This window comes from Zosterops lateralis (assembly GCF_965231275.1).
Source record: "Zosterops lateralis genome assembly, chromosome: 20".
NCBI classification, from domain to species: Eukaryota; Metazoa; Chordata; class Aves; order Passeriformes; family Zosteropidae; genus Zosterops; species Zosterops lateralis.
In genome coordinates, this window is record NC_139780.1 from 1341201 (window position 1) to 1359657 (window position 18457).

General features: G+C 44.5%; 1 protein-coding gene across 2 annotated transcripts in view; it reads left to right on the plus strand.

Annotated features, from left to right (window-relative positions):
• The window catches only part of PNPLA7 (patatin like domain 7, lysophospholipase), a 120858-nt gene that overhangs the window by 21364 nt on the left and 81037 nt on the right, over window positions 1-18457 (plus strand). For both annotated transcript variants that reach the window (XM_083876059.1, XM_083876058.1), the window contains exons 15-19: window positions 218-364; window positions 4392-4469; window positions 5699-5904; window positions 10767-10898; window positions 12307-12430. In XM_083876059.1, the coding sequence (XP_083732185.1) occupies window positions 218-364; window positions 4392-4469; window positions 5699-5904; window positions 10767-10898; window positions 12307-12430 (687 nt within the window). The remainder of the gene's footprint in view (window positions 1-217; window positions 365-4391; window positions 4470-5698; window positions 5905-10766; window positions 10899-12306; window positions 12431-18457) is intronic.

An 18457-nucleotide genomic window follows, 5' to 3' on the forward strand; every position in this document is an offset into this window, starting at 1 on the left:
AACTTTGTTTGATTCAAGTGTCAGGCTGTGCAAAAAAATACAGGATAATGAAGTTAGCAAGCTGTTGCTTTTTTGGAAAACCTAGATTTTATTTTTTTTTTTGCAGACCACCAATTGTGATGGGTAGAGAATGCAGACAATAAAGGCAAATTTTGGCCAGGCAGGTGCCAATTTTGATGGTTAAACTGATCCTTGATGTGTTTTCTTCTCTCTGCAGTCGATATTGAAGAAAACTGTGACAGTGACAGAAACCCCTTCAGCAGTTTTCCATTACAGTGCTGTGCAGGACTCCTGTAACAGCAAACACACCGATGCCATCGTGGAAGCAGCAAAGAAAGACCTCTCAACCCTGATGAAACTTGATGTGAGTAAATTGCAAAGGGAACTGGCTTTGCTTCTGCTTTTCATCTCATTCTGCCAGGAACTGAAGAGTGGATTTGTCTCCTCAGCGTGCTGGAGAGATGGGTTAGATGTTTTATTCAACAGCCTGTTAAAGTCATTAGAAGGGCTGAAATAAATTTGAATTATTTTTGCCGTTTCAACAGACCAGGCTGGAATGCAGTGCATGAATCTTCCTTCCCTCTCTGTGTGCAGAGTCAGCCCTGCAAGCAGCACGTGTGCAATTCCTGCCACCTCATTCTGTGCTCTCACTCAATGTGGGAAGTTACCTGGAGGTCCAGGTGATTGCTGAATCCAGGAATCCTGGTCGTTCTGCATCCCTGGGAGTTGTTTGGCTTTGGAATTTTGTCCCTGTGCTTGCCCAGGGCAGCATCTCCCAGCTGGGTCCTGATCCCTGCTGAGCCCCTTGGTGTTTTAACCAGCATTGAAAATGATTGTTTTCATCATTCCAGCTGCATTTCATTACAGAGGTGTGTCTGTTCATGGGGATAATCAGACAGTTTGGGGAAGCTCTGCATCTGTCTCAGTCAGCCACAGACATCCTTGCCTTGTTCCAGCCTTTTTCTGCAATAATTCCAGTCTGCTGCTGCTGCCAGAGGCTGGGCACAGCTGCTGCACCTCCTCTCCTGCCTTCAGAGCTGTCACCAAACAACATTTGGTAGAACTTAAAAGATTTTACTTCTAGATTTTTAGCATTCCCTCTTGACTTCCAAAATTATCCCCCTTGCAGCTTCAAAAATCCCCTTTCAGCTCCCAGTTGTGAGGCTCGAGGTGCCTGTTCCAGGAGCCTTACCTGTCTCATTATGTTAATTTTCAGGGTTTTTTTCCAGGCATTTGTATCCTCATGAAAGGCTATAGATTATTTTAGAATAAATTCTTGTTGCAGAAGGAGTAAAGTAGGACTTTCATCTATTCAGTTCTTGATCCAGATCAGATCATAAGCAAAAAAAAAATTCAAGATTACTGAAGGCTCCTGGTTCCAGCACTTTTCTTTTAGTCTAGAATAATTTTTTCAGTAATTACCAAGTAGCAATTTAGAGATAATTTCAACAGTGTCCTTAAAATGCAGCACCCAACAGGCAAAGTTTGTAACATAAAGATTTCAATAATGATGAAATAAAGTAGGATTTTTCAAGCACCTGAGTTTTTCACAAGCAAATTAGAATCTGCTGGGATGTGGCCAAATGCCAGAAATGTCACTGAAAGCTCAATTTATCTTTTTCCATGTAGGAATAGCAAAAGCTGATTCTTCCAAAGGCAATGCAAGAAGGATTTTACTGAGCACAAAATATTTGTGGAAGGAAAATGAATTCTTGTAAGCTCTTCTCTTAAAAAAGCAAGATCTTTCTTAGCTGCATGGAAGCATTTTAGGTTGTCATTTTTTTTCAGAACAGCCAATTAAAGTGAATAAAATTGAGATGTTTTGATGACAGATGGTAGGTTTGGGGTTGTTTTTCCATGAGAGATGGTAAATGTCTCTAGGAGAGAGGCTTTATTTCAAATAGCCTTTAGGTGTCTGGCTTCAGAATTAAAATTTTCTTTTTAAGTGATTTGAATTCCTTAGTTCTCTCTCATGAATGGCTTTCAGCCTCATACAGTTTTTGTGTGTTTTCAGCTTTATCTGCAGTTATGATGAGGAGGGTTAAGGCATCTCTTCTTTGTGACTTACAAAGGAATTTCCTTCAACAAAAATATTATTTGTTTCAGTAAATCATTGCTTTATTTAAATTGTTTATAACTGTTATTACTTCTGTACCCCTGCTAATTACTTCATAAACCCCTGCTAATTTGTTACCCAGACAAAACCTCTGTTGCTTCTTACATTTGATATTGTAACTAAATTTATTGAGTTTCCTGCTGCAATCATTTGTTACAGTCCTGCAAAGACAGAAACTTGCTGGGAAATGGCGCTTTTTGGGGTAATAACTTATTTTCCCTAAAATCTCATGGCTGGGAAGGGATTTTAACCCAAACCCTGTAACTGTGCAATGCTCAATTTGGATTGAGACAGGATGGATTTTATTTTCCAGCTCTTTTATTGCTCAATGGGGCAGTAATAGCCCAGCAAAAAGAGGATCCCAAGGTCTGCCTGGAGGTCACTCAGTCCCTGCCATGCCTGAGGCACAATCAGATATTGCTAAGTCATTTCTGGCAGGTTTTTGGCTAAGCTGTTTTAAAGATCTCCAATGCTGAGGCTCTCACAGCCCTGACTACAATTTATCCCAATACTTAAGTAGTCTTAGACATGAAGAAAATCTTTGCAGCAATTTTTTTTTTTTTTTTTTTTTGAGCTGATGCAGCCTGAAAATGCTCTTGATAAGTAGAGCTTGTGTTCCCCTGCTGAGAGGTACTTTCAGAGTTACAACTTTGGCTTTAAGAACAGATAATACTATACAACCATAAATGCCTAAATATAGAAAAAAAAAAAAAAAACCATTATAGAAATTAGTCGAGTTGCTATTGCTGAACTGAAATATTTTGACAGGTGCTTGTCAGGTTCTCTGCATTGGATATGTTCCCATGAAACAGATTGGCTTTAATAAAACTATTTTTGATGGAAATATGTTCTTTTTATCAGCAGTAGGTGTAAAGAATAATTGTGATTATTTCCCCGGCACTATTTTTTTTATTATTATTATTTTTTCAACCCAAAATGGAAAAAATTCCAGCCTGGCAGAACAATTACACTGGTGGAGTGTTTACATCTCTGCTGTGCTGATTTCCTGCTGGGATGGAATTGATAACTGGGGTCACATTCTGCTCTTGTGCTCAATTGGTTTTTTTCCTGTGAGAGCCAGGGCTGTGCTCCTCTCTCCAGCCTGACATCTGAACTCATCCCTGAGCCGTGTTTTCTGCTGAGAAAATGTTGGACTCCTGAAGGTTTATACAAAGGCTGGAGAGGAGCTGTGGGCATGGAGGGACAGGACAAGGAGGAAAAGTCTTAAGCTGAATGGGAAAAAGCTGGGAGTAAATACTGGGATAAAATTCTTTATTTGAAGCACAGGGTGCCCAGAGAAGCTGTGGCTGCCCCTGGATCCCTGGAAGTGTCTAAAGCCAGACTGGATGAGGCTTGGAGCAGCCTGAGATAGTGCAAGATATCCCTGCCTGCACTGGATGAGCTTTAAGGTCCCTTTGAAACCAAACCAGTGTGTGACTCTCTGATTTGCTGCTTTGGATGGAAGTTCTGCCAAGGCAAATGTGGATTAAAGCATCAGGGTTTGATCCTGACTGCACATGGAGCCCAGATTGTGTGGGCAGTTCTTGGAGGTGGAAAGAAAAGTCTCTCCATGCCTGTTTGGTTGTCTGTTGTGCACTCAGAATGATGGTGGTGAAGGTAATGTTTGGATTTAAGGAATTTTGGGCTCAGCCAGCTCAGCTCCTTGACATTGCAAGGGATTGGGGTCCAAACTGAGGGTGGCTTTTGGGAAGACCCTTTCCTCCCTTTCAGTTGGGATTGAAACTCGCACTTTTCTCTGCCCAAGCACAGGAGTCCATGAGCTTGGGGAAGCTTTTGTTGTGACAGTGTGTATGAAAATCTGCTCTGCAGGTAGAGCACAGCCAAGCTGTGTGCCCAGGGCTGGGCTGGGACAAAAACACTGCTGGATCATCTTGTCCTGTTACTCCATGCTGCAGGGAGTGTCTTCTAGTTTCACTTTTCTTTGAAAGTAACTTCATGTTTTGTGGTTTTCATGCCAGCTGATACAGATCTTTTTTCATTATGGACCCTTTAAAGAGTCTGGGGGGAAAACTGATAAATAGAAAATCCTTAAGAATCCAAGTGTGATCAATTAAAATGGATCAAACCTCTTCTTCTCTTCTACTCTGATGGCTAGAGAAATATAAAAATTGGTGCCATGTTTTAAAGAGATTTAAGTACTTGTAACATAGTAACTGTTATTCTTACTTGATTTATTTGGGTTTTTCCTCACATTCTGGGACCTTTACCTGTGCACAGAGCAGTAAATTGTATTTCCCACCTCTTTCTTCACCAGAATCCTGCGTTGCTGAACGGCAAAGTGACTCTGCACCAGGTCACTGCTGGCACTGTGCTGTCCAGGCAGGGAGACCAGGTGAGTCTGAGCCCCTCCAGGAGGTGTTTATACACACTGATGGCAAATTAAACATTCCCAGCTGTCCCTCCATCTCTCCTGGAGGTGAAACACCCCCAGCTCTGCACACAGGGCTGGTGCTGCAGCCAGAGCCAGGGTGGGAATCTGGTTTGGGTGTTGTCAGCTCTGATGGACCTTGTGGGAGGGTTTGGAGTGTCCCACCCTCTTTTAGGAGCTGTGGGGACTGGGAAGCCTTTTCTCACACTCTACACTTTGTGATTTTGTGATGCCACTCAGTTGGCATCACTTTACTTTTTTGCAGTAAAGCTCTCATACAAAACCAATCCAGCGTTATTAATTTACAGCAAAGTGTGTTTAGGATATAACAAGCTCCATTTATAATAATATTGGACCTTGTGGGAGGGTTTGGAGTGTCCCACCCTCCTTCCTCAGGAGCTGTGGGGCCTGGGGAGCCTTTTTTCACACCCTGAACTTTGGGCTTTTGTGATGCCACTCACTTGGCATCACTTTACTTTTTTGCAGTAAAGCTCTCATACAAAACCAATCCAGCATTATTAATTTACAGCAAAGTGTGTTTAGGATATAAAAAGCTCCATTTATAATAATCTTGGACCTCGTGGGAGGGTGTGGAGTGTCCCACCATCCTTCCTCAGGAGCTGTGGGGTCTGGGGAGCCTTTTCTCACACTCTACACTTTGGGTTTTTGTGATGCCACTCAGTTGCAGCAAAACCCTCATACAAAACCAATCCAGCGTTATTCATTTACAGCAAAGCGTGTTTAGGATATAACAAGCTCCATTTTTAATAATCCTGTGTAAATAGAGGAGCTTAAGCAAAGCAGATGATGGGCAGCTCCAGTTCCATTGCTGGGTTCTGCTCTGCTGACCTGCCATGCCCCTCATCCTGCAGCTGTGATTCCTCATTATCTCCTCCACTCCCAATCCTCTTGTTATTCCTCGATATCTGGAAGATGCAGCCTTCATTTTTCATAACCACCCCAAAGACAAACCCCATTTTTTAATATCGTGCCTGCTTCGTTTTAAATATTCATAACCTGCTTTTAATAATTCACTATTGTGTCTTATTTTACCACCTAATTGTTCAAAAGCTATAGGGGATCTTTCTGGGAAAAAGATTGGTGGTGATAGCGCTGTCACTGGGATAATTGCTTTTAAAATCTTGGAGGGGGTTTATTAAGCTTTTTTTTTTTTTTTTTCCCATTTTCTCCAGGATGTCAATGTTTGCTTTGTGGTCTCGGGGACGCTGCACGTGTACCAGAGGAAGATTGACTCTGAGGAGGACACCTGCCTGTTCATCACCCACCCCGGGGAGCTGGTGGGGCAGCTCGCTGTCCTCACTGGGGAGCCTCTCATCTTCACCATCAAGGCCAACAGGGACTGCAGCTTCCTCTCCATCTCCAAGTCCCATTTCTATGAGTGAGTTCTGCCATTCAAACATAGATGGATCTGGGGGTTTAAATGTAGTTTTTTAGATTTTTTTTTATTTACTTTTTTGAACAAAAGACCAGGGTAGTGACTGTCCCCCTGTGCTGGCTGCTGGTGGAGGGGGCCATACATCAAATCCTGGGTTTAATTTTGGGCTCCTCACTTTAAGAAAGACATTGAGGGGATGGAGAATGTCCAGGGAGCCCCAGGAGAGGCTGAGGGAGCTGGGGAAGGGTCTGGAGCCCCAGGAGGGGCTGAGGGAGCTGGGGAAGGGTCTGGAGCCCCAGGAGGGGCTGATGGAGTTGGGAAGGGGCTGAGCCTGGAGAAAAGGAGGCTCAGGGGGGACCTTGTGGCTCTGCGCAAGTCCCTGCCAGGAGGGGACAGGAGGAGGTCGGGCTCTGCTCCCAGAAAACAGGGACAGGAGGAGAGGAAATGGCCAGGGGAGGTTCAAACTGGATTTTAGGGAAAATTTCTTCACTGAAAGGGTGGTCAGACATGTGAACAGGCTGCTCTGGCAGTGGTGGAGTCACTATCCCTGGAGGTGTTCAAAAAATGTGAGAACAACTAAGATGTGGCACTTTGTGATATGGTTTAGTGGGCCTGGGGGGATTCAGTTAAAGCCTGGACCTGATGATCTTGGAGGTCTTTTCCAGCTGTGATGATTCCATGATTTTAAATCCAAGTGTTGGATGTCTGGGCTGATGGAGGTGCACCCCACAGCAAACCAGGTTTTTCTGGGCTGGGTTTGGGTGCCTGGATGAGCTGTGCTCCCTCTCCCAGGTGGTTTAACTCCAGCAATTCAGAGAACATGGGAATATTAAATAGTGACATCTTTGTTCAAGGCCTAGAGAGCACTTAACCCAAGGGGGTAGAAATTATGGCCCAAAATTCAAATACTTCATAATCCAAATAACAAAGTCTGCCCAGATCCTGCAGTTTGCTGAGTTAGCTGCTGCTTTGCCAGGCCTTTTCTCTTGGATTCATTTTTCCTTTTTACTAAAAAACCTTCCCAATTCTATTCGCAGACAGAGTCAGGGAGCTGAGTGTGTTATGAGTGATTGGTCTGGGTGTAATTGTGGGTTTTTAATGCTCACTGATAAAACAGGTTAAAGAATAATCCCCCTGTGCAGGACAAGTTCCTTCCTGGACCTTGGAGGTAGCATTTGACTTGGGATTTAATGCTTAAAGGGGAATATAGGTAATTAAACATCCAGTATGATGATTGTGGTTAGCCTTGTTGTCAATATTAATGATTAATGCCCTTGATTTATTCTGTGATCCTGTCTTTTGGAGTTACAATTAGTAATTTTTGTCTAATGCACAATTTCCTTTGATAATCTCCTTTTCCATCTTCTGTAACATGCCACGAGTCCTGATTTACATGGCCTGTGGGGGGATTATTGTGTTTTTCAGGCCACTGTGATGTTGTCCATAACTTCCTGCCTTCTAAATAATTGCAGTTGTTTGTATTCCTGATCAACTCAAGCCCTGAATCCTCCTTGTGGGGTTTCAGTTTTCCCAGCCAGGCAGGAGTGGAGCTCAATGTGCTGTGCTCAGCAGGTGCTGCTTGATGAGCTGTGTTTTTTCCCAGCCTCTGAGGTGGTTGTCAACTCTTTGGCCTAATTTCTGAGAGATGCTTCCTTCTTGTGCCATTCCATGTGGTACCAGGCTATTTCTTCTAAGTGGCCTCTTTTTCTCTCTGTCCTTTCCTGCTGTTGTTTTCCTACTTGTTTCTGACTTCAAATTTCATTATGTTGTCTCAGCCAGCCAGGCAGATTCCACCTTTTCCTCCTTTTTCTTTTCTTGTTTTTTTTTTTTTGCTACTCAGGGCTGGATTCTCTCTCATTTACTGAAGCTCATTTTCCTGACATTTTTCTTTCTTTCTCAAAACCTGAATTACCTCCTGTTTATTCCAGTTTGCCTTTCTGCTGCCATTAACCCCTTACCAGTCAGGGATCAAGACCCTTCAATGTATCATCTCATCATCATTTTTGGGTCCTTTCCAAATCTTTCTTTTTCTCCTTTGAAGTCTGTTCCCTCCATTTTACAAGCTCTGTGATATTCCAGCATTTCATCTTCACAATTTCTCCTGAACCCCAGGTTTTATGGCACTTCTGCTCCTCCTGGGCCCATATTTAAAACTGACATTGGAGAAAAGCTTTGAAAAGCATCAGGTTCCTTCTATTGGCTCATTTTTGCTTTGAACTCTATGAGAAAGAAAAAAAACTTTGTAATAAAAAGAGGATGTAGTTCTCTATGCCATTTTTATGTAAATTCTGTGTTCACAATTCCACAATGCTCAGCTTTCTCCTTTGCCTGGAATCTCAAAGGAATTTTTTTTTTTTTTTTTTTTTTTTGTCATAATTTGCTCATTTTTCTCTTAGCTTAGAGACCAGGTGATATTTGACAAGAGTAAATGGTTGTGTGTAGATGCAGAGTGGTGCTGATGGTGTGGTGAATCCAGGGGGAATTCCATGGTGGAATTCCACGGGATGTGCCTGCAGTGCTTTGGAAAACAGGGATCAAGTTGTCACCAGGATCTCCTGAAGGAATAAATTCAGGATCTGTGCTACCAGTGCCTCTCTCACATTTTTTCTGCTTCTGTAAACTTCACACTTTGGAGGCTCAATCGTGTGCACTTGCCAGAGAAGCAGAAATGCTTTGATTTTTATTTGGTCTTGCCAGCTAAGCTGAAAATCCCATTGCAGCCACATCCCCAGGAATATCTGCAGAAGCTCCAGACTTTGCTTAGCCCTTGTTGTTATATTTGGTGAGCTTTCTAGTAAAGAATCCTTCAGAAACCTCTGTAGCACAGAGCTTTGCATTTTCATTTTCTCAATGCCAGACAGAAGAGCAAGGATGTAAATGCCCATATGAGAGGAAGGAAACTGGGCTGATAATGGGGGGAAAAAACCTCTTTTCTCCTGCATAGGGTTGGGTCTCACCTTCTGTGTTTGGCACTGAGGGACATGAGAGAGCTTCAGTGGAAGTAAAAAAAGCCTGTTCGCATTTTGAGTGCATTAAGTATTAAGATATATATTGTGAGGGAGGAGAAGAGTAAATGGCTTTTATTGGTGACAGCAGACAGCCTGTGTGGAAAGAGACTTTGAGGCCTAAATAAGCAAGTGGAGTAAAACCATCCAGGATTTTATAGGGGCTTTATTTAACTTTTAAATCCGCTGAGATTCAAATAGGGCTGGGTGATTCCATGTGTCAGTTGGTGTCTTGGTCAGGATGGTGGGATGGCATGGAAAAATCAGGGTAAGGCAAGAGGGTCAGGAGAGAAAAGCTGTCCTGCTCTTTGGTAATAGTGTTTGCTGCCTGGATTTTGAAGTGTTCTAAATGTAAGAGCTGGTGTTCAGTTTAATTTACCTCGCAGACATTCAAGTGCAGGAGTGGGAGTGGGGTGAGTTCAACATGAAATAGGGATATGTGCCTGTGGATCTCTGCCCTTCCAATTTCAGGGCTTTTGGCTGAAATTAGAGGCTTTATTATTGCAAAACTAATAATTGGAGCTGTGACAGAGGAGGGCAGTTTGCATGGAAAGCTCCATGTGTGCTGCTCTGTCCCACATCCCTGGGGCTCTTGCTGCGGCAGTGGCACTAATGAAGGGGAGTGCTGATGTTGTAAAAACTTCAGGGCAGTTTCTGGGCCACAGGGATGGGATATTGGGCAGGAATTGTCCCCTGGGAGGGTGGGCAGGCCCTGGCACAGGGTGCCCAGAGCAGCTGTGGCTGCCCCTGGATCCCTGGAAATGTCCAGGGCTGGAAGAGGCTTGAAGCAGCTTCCTGCAGGTTGCTTGGAGCAAGCAGCAGCTTGTCCCTGAGCAGGTTTCATGCAGCTCCCTCATCTTTCTGTGTGCACTTCTCATGCTGGGGCTGCAGACACGAGTCTGCTTCTTTGTGAGTTGTCATTTCTCTTGTGAAATAACTTATTTTTTAGTAGTCTGCCCTTGGTGCTGCACAGGAACAGCAGAGATGAGCTGCCCCAGCAGGTAGAACAGCCTGACACGTGTGTGATCCATTCACCCCTGGGAGTGCTTCAGGAGGGATTTGAGTGCTCACTCCCACGGTGACAGGGTGAAGTGATCTTCAGTCTAAAAAGAACAAGGAATTAGACATTCCTGAGCAATTCCCAGGAGTCTGTGAGTGATTTTTGCCAGGCCTCACGGGCAGCAGGGAGTTTGAGGTTGTCCTGGCAGAACCTTCTCAGTTTCTCAGTTTGAGGAACATAACTGAATTACATGGTGTCTTTATTATTAGAGACTTCTAAGCATCACTAAAAACATTCAGTGTGAAGATTGGGAGCTTTATTAGAAGACATTTCAGTTCTTTGTGGTCTTTGCAACAGGAAAAAAAAAGGGAATATTTGAAATGCAGAGCAGGTGATTTATTTTTAAGCGCATCAGACTTTCCACATAAAAAGATTCTGATGTGATATGTGGGGGGGAAACTGAGCACGAGCAAGAGACTGAGATGGGCAGAACAGCAGGGAGGAGAGATCCTGGGGACAGGATGAGCATTTTCCTGAGTCATGAGGACCTGTGTGAGGGGGAAATGAGGAGAGTGGCTCATACACAAGAGCTCACATTGCTCCTGTCTGTGGTGCTGCACTGGGAGGATGGAATTGGGCCAGACAGCAGGACTGGAATCCTGATTCTAGGACAGTGCCAGCTCTCAGTGCCATTTAATTTGGGTTGAGTTGGAAACTGGGCAGAAATTTTGTCAGAGAATCCCTGGTGAGAGTGGTGGTGGTGGCAGGAGTGGCCTGGGAATTACTGCCCTGGGATGTGGAGCCTGTGGGCAGCTCTTGCTCTTGTGGGGAGGATCAGTAACATTCTCCTTTTCTCTCAGGATCATGCGGGAGCAGCCCAGTGTGGTGCTGGGGGTGGCCCACACTGTCGTGAAGAGAATGTCCCCCTTTGTCAGGCAGATTGACTTTGCCCTGGACTGGATGGAGGTCGAGGCTGGACGAGCTGTTTACAGGTGAGATGTGGACAATTTTCCTACTTCATGAGCTGTGCTCCCCTGGGGATGTCTAAAATGAGAACCTCAGGCTGCATTTATCAACCATTCCATAGGCTTTATTTGTTTGCCTATTTGGAGATTATTTTCTTTCTGCAGTACCTTCAACATTGCTTCACTCTCTCGTCTCCACATGTTGCTAAATTGATGCTATTCCTCCTATCTTTTGTTGTCTTGGCTAGCTTTTTAAGTGGTATAATTGATTAAGACACAATTCCATGTTCTGGTGGTAGTTTCTGCGTTGTTGAGGGCATGAAGATCTATTGCTCAGAGGTTTTCAGCCTTTCTGAAACACACAGCAGAACTCAAAGGTAATTCAGTTAGGCTTATTCAGCAGTAAATTGAAAACAGGAATTTTGTGTTTAAGGGGCAAAAGTTACCTTGGGAAAACTTAGTTTTATGGATATGTACTAGGATGCAATTGAGCTGTTCTGTGGCTGCTGCAGTGGTGGGAGAGTAACAGTCTCATTTAGAACATGATCTGTATAATTGTAATTTTTATAACCGTACCTGCAGCACCAATGCCAGTGGAAGTTTTGGATTACTCTGTGCATCAAAACACTCCGAGCTGTCAGTATCTTGTTAAAATCTTCTGGAATTCTTTGCATTTGTTTTAACTCCACCACCAGAAGTGTGGCATTCCCAGCAGCACTTCTGATTGTGCCAGCTGGATATAGCAAAGGAGTTTTTGGTAGATAAAGGTGTGTGCACCAAATCTGGAGCCACTTAGGGGGTGTTGCTCTTTGCCCTGCAGAATTCCTCTGCATATCCATGTTGACTTTGCAAGGGGAACAAGCTCCTGAGTAACCAGCACTGAGCCTGTGGTGTCCCTTGGGCTTGGTCATCCCCTTCCAGTGCTAACATGGAACCCCACACTGGCCTGGGCTGGAAAGGACCTTAAATCCCATCCAGTGTCACCCCAGCCATGGGCAGGGACACCTCCCACTGTCCCAGGGACACCTCCCACTGTCCCAGGCTGCTCCAAGCCCCAATGTCCAGCCTGGCCTTGGGCACTGCCAGGGATCTCTGGGCACCCTGTGCCAGGGCCTGCCCACCCTGCCAGGGAACAATTCCTGCCCAAGATCCAATCCAAACCTGCTCTTTTCAGTTTGAAGCCATTCCCCTTTGTCCTTTCACTCCTTATCTCATCTAACTGTGCACTGCCTGTACATTTACACATCAAACATATTTCCAGTCACCTTTTAACAAGTTTCTGCTCCATTTCCTATTTCCTCATTAACTGTCAATTAAACACTTCCAAACCAGGCAGGGGGAAAAAAAAAATCACCAACTTACTCCAAACCTCCAGATGCATTTGCTGAGGCAGGGACACTTTTTTGATGCTGTCTGTTGGTTGTTTTCCCTGCAGGCAGGGTGACAAGTCTGACTGCACGTACATCGTGCTGAACGGGCGCCTGCGCTCGGTGCTGCGCATGGACGACGGCAAGAAACACCTCACTGGGGAGTACGGCCGGGGGGACCTCATCGGAGTGGTGAGAGGGGAAACTGGGGTTTTACCCACCTGGGAAACTGGGATTTTATCCTACATCAAACACACACAGTCCTACTCCCATCCCCTGTTTACCTTCGGGGCTTTCAAAGTTAAAAAATGTGCAGAACTCTGTTCTGTCTGGGAAGTTTCTGTAGCGGTTGGTGGATTTGGTTCTGTCATGGTTTGAAAGCAAAAGGAGTGAGAGGCTCCAAGTCAGAAATACAATTTAATAAGGAGAAAGGTTAAAAAGGTAAAAGAGCAGCAGCTTCTGCTTCCCAGTTTTTGGGTTCCTAAGGAGAGAACATTCCCCTCCCCTAGACAAGTCTCCTGTTTGCCATTTGGCTTCTTTTCTTCTCTGCAAGGGACTACTGTGCCTTGCTTTACCTTTTTGCCAGAGTATGTTCATGCTGGGTGTCGTGGTTTGAAAGCAAAACGAGTGAGAGGCTCCAAGCCAGAAATACAATTTAATAAGAAGAAAGGTAAAAAAGGTAAAATAAAATCAATGCAATAATACAAAAGAGCACTGCCAGAGTCAGAACACACCCTGAGCAGGGTGGGGGGAGCAGTCCAGGTGAGGGGCTCTTCCTGAAGCAGTGATCCCACAGAAAGGTCTGGGAGCTCTGCTCCTCTGGGAATCCAGTGGCTCAGGGCTGCTTGTCCTGTCCCAAATCCCAGATTCTCTCCAGGTGGGAATGCTTGGCTCCTCCCCCTGGGCATTGGGAGCATCTCCCAATGGGATGAGGAGTCGTGCAGTGGCTCCTTGATGGCCCATTAAACAGAGAGAGCTCCTGGAGGGAGTTCCCTGTGAGTCCTGGGCAAGGCATTGATGGGCCATGAGCAGAAGAGCCCAAAGGAGGGGCCTGGGAAAACACTGCCCCACCTGGTTCCAACAGCTCATGGGGATGGAATAAACACTGTGTGCACATCCTACACCACAGCCCAGGGCAGGTTCTTAGGCTTGGCTTGAAAAGGAAGATAAACCCATAAAAAGGTCACTGCTGAACCAGCAGGTCCTGCCCAGTGCTCCTCTGTGCCATGGGCTACTTTCCTCCCAGTGAGAGCAGTGCAGTTAGATCAGGGCTGGAGGGATTGCAGGGTATGTGCACTAAATGAGAATTTGAATACATTTAGTGCCATAGGAGGATTCAGTTTGGATGAGCCCCCCCTGGAACTGTCTAGTCCAACCTCCTCAGAGTTAGCAGAGCTGACTTCAGAGCTTTGTCAGGTTTTTCAGGGAGTGTGTAATTATTACAGATATTAAAGCAACTGTTTATTTCAAAACTCTAGTATTTATCCATGTTTAATCTCTCTCTTATGTTCATTTTTTGTTTCTCAGACCTAGTTAACAGCAGAAATAGGAGTCATAAATATGCGTGGCTTGTTTGGTTTTTATATTTAAAATCAGAAGATTTCTGAAGTTCTGAGCTTGTTGTTCAGGTCCTTTTCTGCTTTCTGAGCTGAAAACTAAACACTGAACTTGTATCTGTTTATAGGCAGAATTAGCATAGCTCTGAAGCCAGAAAACATGTGAATTGGGATTAGTTCTATGGGATAAAATTGGGGGTTTTTTATAGGAATGAAGGGGAAGGAGGAGTCCAAGGCTCCCCTTGGAGAGCTGATCCAAAATTTTGCCTGTGGAGTTCATGAGGCAGTTCTGGTGCTGCTCCCAGCAGAGTCAGGGCTGAGCTGGGCTGGGCTGCAGCTCATCCCAAATTTGATATTTCCACGTGCACAGGATTTCAGGATCCCTTCCCACACTCACTGCTGCTCTGGCTGAGGGGTTGTGTTGACTTGGGATTGTGTTTGGAGAAGCAGGTCCATGCTGGAATGTGCTAAAGCACACCCACAAATTTTATTGGTTTTTTTTTTCTTTTTCCTTTCTTTGGGATACCTCATTAAAGGTAAAATGACATAGTTTGACAGGAACTAAAGCTGACATCTTTTGTGACTAACCAGAATGGTGTGAGGCCTTTTGGTGTGTGAAGAAGGGTTTGGCAGTTTTGTCACATCCAGGCATTTTTCCTGCTTTCCTCTGCCCGTGGTGATCTGCAGCTTTTCACTGTCAACCTCCTGGAGTTTTTGCAGGTTAAAAACAGACCTGTTCTATTTTCTGAAAGCAGATATGAGTGGCAGGGCAGCATATGGTGCTCAGAGGGTGGGGAGGCCCAGAGAAGCTGTGGCTGCCCCTGGATCCCTGGAATTGTCCAAGGCCAGGCTGGACTTTGGGGCTGGAGCAGCTTGGGACAGTGGGAGGTGTCCCTGCCATGGCTGGGGTGGCACTGGATGGGCTTTAAGGTCTCTTTCCACCCAAGCTTTTTTACAATTCAGTGTTTCTATGAAATTCTACCCCCTGTGCAAGACTAGTGCTGGTTTTTCCAGGCTGCCCCAAGTGTTTATCTGGGCAGGAAGGACGAGATGGATTTCTGGATGAACTGGGCTGTGTTTGCTCTAACAGTGCCTTGTTTGCTGCTGAGTGCCCAGGCAGGGCTGCAGAAATACCCCAGCAGTTTGTGCCTCAAGCACAAGTCACTGTGTTTTGGATCCACATTGTGACATGAATCACGTTGGAGACTTGAGTGACTCTGTGGACGTTGTCATCTCCTTCCTGCCCACAGCTCCCAGCCCCACTGACTCACTCTGCCATTTGTTGGAAGTGTCTCCATGCTCTGGCTGCCTTTTGCAAACATGGGGGAGGATCTGTGAAGAATGCCAGCATTATTTCAAGAGGGCATTAGCAAAATGATATTTTTTGCTTGGAAGAAGTTTTGTTTATCCCCTTCTGCGGAATCTGTTATAAACCTTTACAAACCTGCTGAAAGGTTGGTTTTGTTGTTGTTTTGTTTTTTTTTTTTTTTCTCTGACATTAACATAATTGGGGTTCTGGGTGCTTGCAGGGAATGAAAGCAGCAGTTGGTAATTATTTTTTTGGTGAACTGGTGGCTTGATCCTCCCGTGTCACCAGTAATTTTGGGCACTAAGAAAACACGAGAGAGTCTTGTAGTCACTGGCTTTTTGTTTACTGCCTCTGTGTCAGAACACTGAAAATGCCACGTGCCATTTGCATGAGAGATGAGGCTCTGCCATTTCTGCCTGCAGGAGCAGAGCAGTGCAGGATGAAAGGTTTCAGACAAAGTGTTAATTTTCGAGTGTGTGTGTGTGCACTCCCGAGGCTCAACTTGTGGCTCAAACTGTTTTGTTCCCTGCACTGACTCAATGGCATCTGTTCCTGAGGCCTGTCAGTGCAGGGGGAGAAGAGCAGATTAAAAACTGAAGTTTCCTTCCCTGTGGAGCTCCTTGAAGAGCTGACAAGGACAGTTCTGTCAGGGGAAAAGTTTCCTCTCAGGGATTCTTTTTGGAGGGACACTCTTGGTCCTATTGGTGGGCAGCTCCAATCACTGGATTTGGTCAAATCAAGTCAAAACTCAATTTAGAAACTTCCAAGTAATTTTTAAAGGACCATGGTGAATCTGTTAAATAATTCCCTCCCTGCTGAAATACAGTTGACATAAGTCTTGCTTTCTAGAGACTGAGATTTGGCTCATTTAGGGGAAATCTTTTTATTTGGTGGTGCACTGCTATAGATGCACTTATGGAAAAACGTTGAAATGTGAATTTTATCTACCAGCTGAAGGTCACTTTTCTTATCTTATCACTTCTGCCATGCCCAGGTGATCCCAGAGGAGATCACAGAAGACAACTGTGTGTTGATGGAGTGAAAGGGCTTCTCTTCACCAAGCTGCTTGTTTAAAATGCTTGTCTTAGTATCTCAGTTCTTTCCTCGATGTTCTGGTTTTGATCTTGATTAACCACTGGAAATTGTAGTTCTTCCTCTTGTTCTCTTGATCTTATTAGCACTTTGTTGTGTGTGAGAGAAGATTCCTTTTAATTTGATTTTTGTGCCTGTCAATAGCAGGTTCTGACCCAGATTTTGTTCCTGGCAGTGCTGCTGAGACTGGGGCAATTTTCCCCTGGTTTATTCCAAACTGCAGAGTAGGATGTCAGAACACAGGGTCAGCAGCTCCAGGCATGTGTTGAGGTGGGTGTTCTTTGCTTTTTGCACCCTTGGGAGGACAGCAGTGGGTGAGGAGAAGGCAACAAACCCCTCAGAGCCATCCCACAGAATAATCTCCTGCTGAATTTAAGTTTGTGCATTTTCTGCACCCTTCAAACTACTGCAGGTGATGGAACCTTCAGTGCAATGAGGTTTTTCTGCAACAAACCCATCAGAGCCATCCCTCAGAATATTCTGCTGCTGAATTGGAGTTGTTTGTGCATTGCCTGCCCCCCTCAAACTGCTGCAGGTGATGGAACCTTCAGTGCAGTGAGGTTTTTCTGCAAGGCCACACTTTGTCTTCATAGATCTCAGGGGCCTCAGAGACAGCTCCAAATAACTCAGGTAAATCCAAATATTTCCCAGAGTTGGGCTTTGAGGTGGTGTAAAGCTGATTTTACTGGTAACCCCCTCCCAGGACACTGCTGTGTGCAGGATCTGACCCAAAACCAGTCAGCTTTCAAAATATCTGCTATGGGGGGAAGCTGCAGTGATGTTTTGATTAATTCAACACCTTTTCTGTTTCTCTTTAGCCACCAGAATGTCCCTCTTATCAGGAGGGCTACACACAGTGACTTGTGAGTGCAGAAACTGCTGAACAGATGCAGAAAGGCATTTGTGCACTGAGTCTTGTAACACAGGGATAAATTGCAGAAAAGAACCCAGTGCTGCAACACACTGGTCCTGCTGGGCAGGAAATCGTGTTTTTACATTCCAGAAATAAGACATTTTAAATGTTTTCAGATGTTAAGCTGTTCATCTAATTAAGACAGCTAAATGTCCTTTTTTTTTTTTTTTTTTTTTTTTTTTTTTTTTTTTTTTTTTTCTCTCTAAAAAGCTGAAATCCAAGAAGAATCTGTAAATGGCTTATGATTTCCTCAGGGGATTGGAGCATTGTCCTTTGGAAATGTAACACTGTTAGAAATCTTTAATTGCTCTGTAATCCTCAAAAGGAGTTCACACAAAGGGAAGTATCAGGATAACACTTGTCAGACTTTTGTTCTTCATCAGTATTAATGTTATCAGGCAGCTCCAAAGCCAGCTGAATGTCACCGCACCCTCCACATTAAGGCTGCTTTGCTCTGCCTTTTTTAAACATGTCAATTATTTGCCAATTCTCTGCATTTTTTTGTGATTTTTGTGAAAGCACAGCTACTTGATTTGCTGAAGCTGTGAGATACTACAAAGCTATTGCAGGTGAATTCAGATTACTGCCACCTCAGGCTCACTGTGCACAGATTGTAGCTGGGGGAATTGGAGGTGGATGAGGTTCAGGAACAGAGCTGGAGGACACAGCCCTGCAAGGGATTGTTCTCTTTTCCTCTCTCTCTTGGTAATATATGACTAAAAATGATTATTTTCCTAGCAACATCTTAGGTGTGAACTCGTATTTAACACAACCAACAAAAGCAAAGCCAAGAAGCTTCAAACCATGCAGTGAAACCCCACAAACAGCAAACCCCAGGGTTTGCCAGCCCCAAAGGGAGGCAGAGGAAGCCCTGAGGAATTGAATTCACATTTGCACCTCTGAATTAGTGTCAGAATTAAATGAGGAACTGTGTCCTGATTCCCAAGCACATCTGGAGAGTGTTTTTGTTAAACTCAAATCACTGATCTGAGCCACCTGAGTGAACCTTGATTTCCTACAAGGATCTTCCCTGAGTGAAGCTGCTGAGTTTTGTGCTTTCTGTTTTTCAGATTCTTTACAGCTACTTCTTGTTTTTTATCCACAGCAATTTTACTTTTATTTTTATTTGCTTCAAGTTCTAAACAGCTGCTGGAGGTCAGAGACCACCCAGAACTGCACATGGTTATGGTGCAGCTCAGTGTTCTCCTGGCTGGTTGGCAACACCACAGCACAGTTTTAAATTAAATTATCTGGATTTGGGTTGTGAAAAAATGTCATTTGGCTGTGGAGCTGCCTCAGGTATCACTGCAGAGTCTTTTGTGTGTTTGATGTCCTGGGCTATGTTTTTA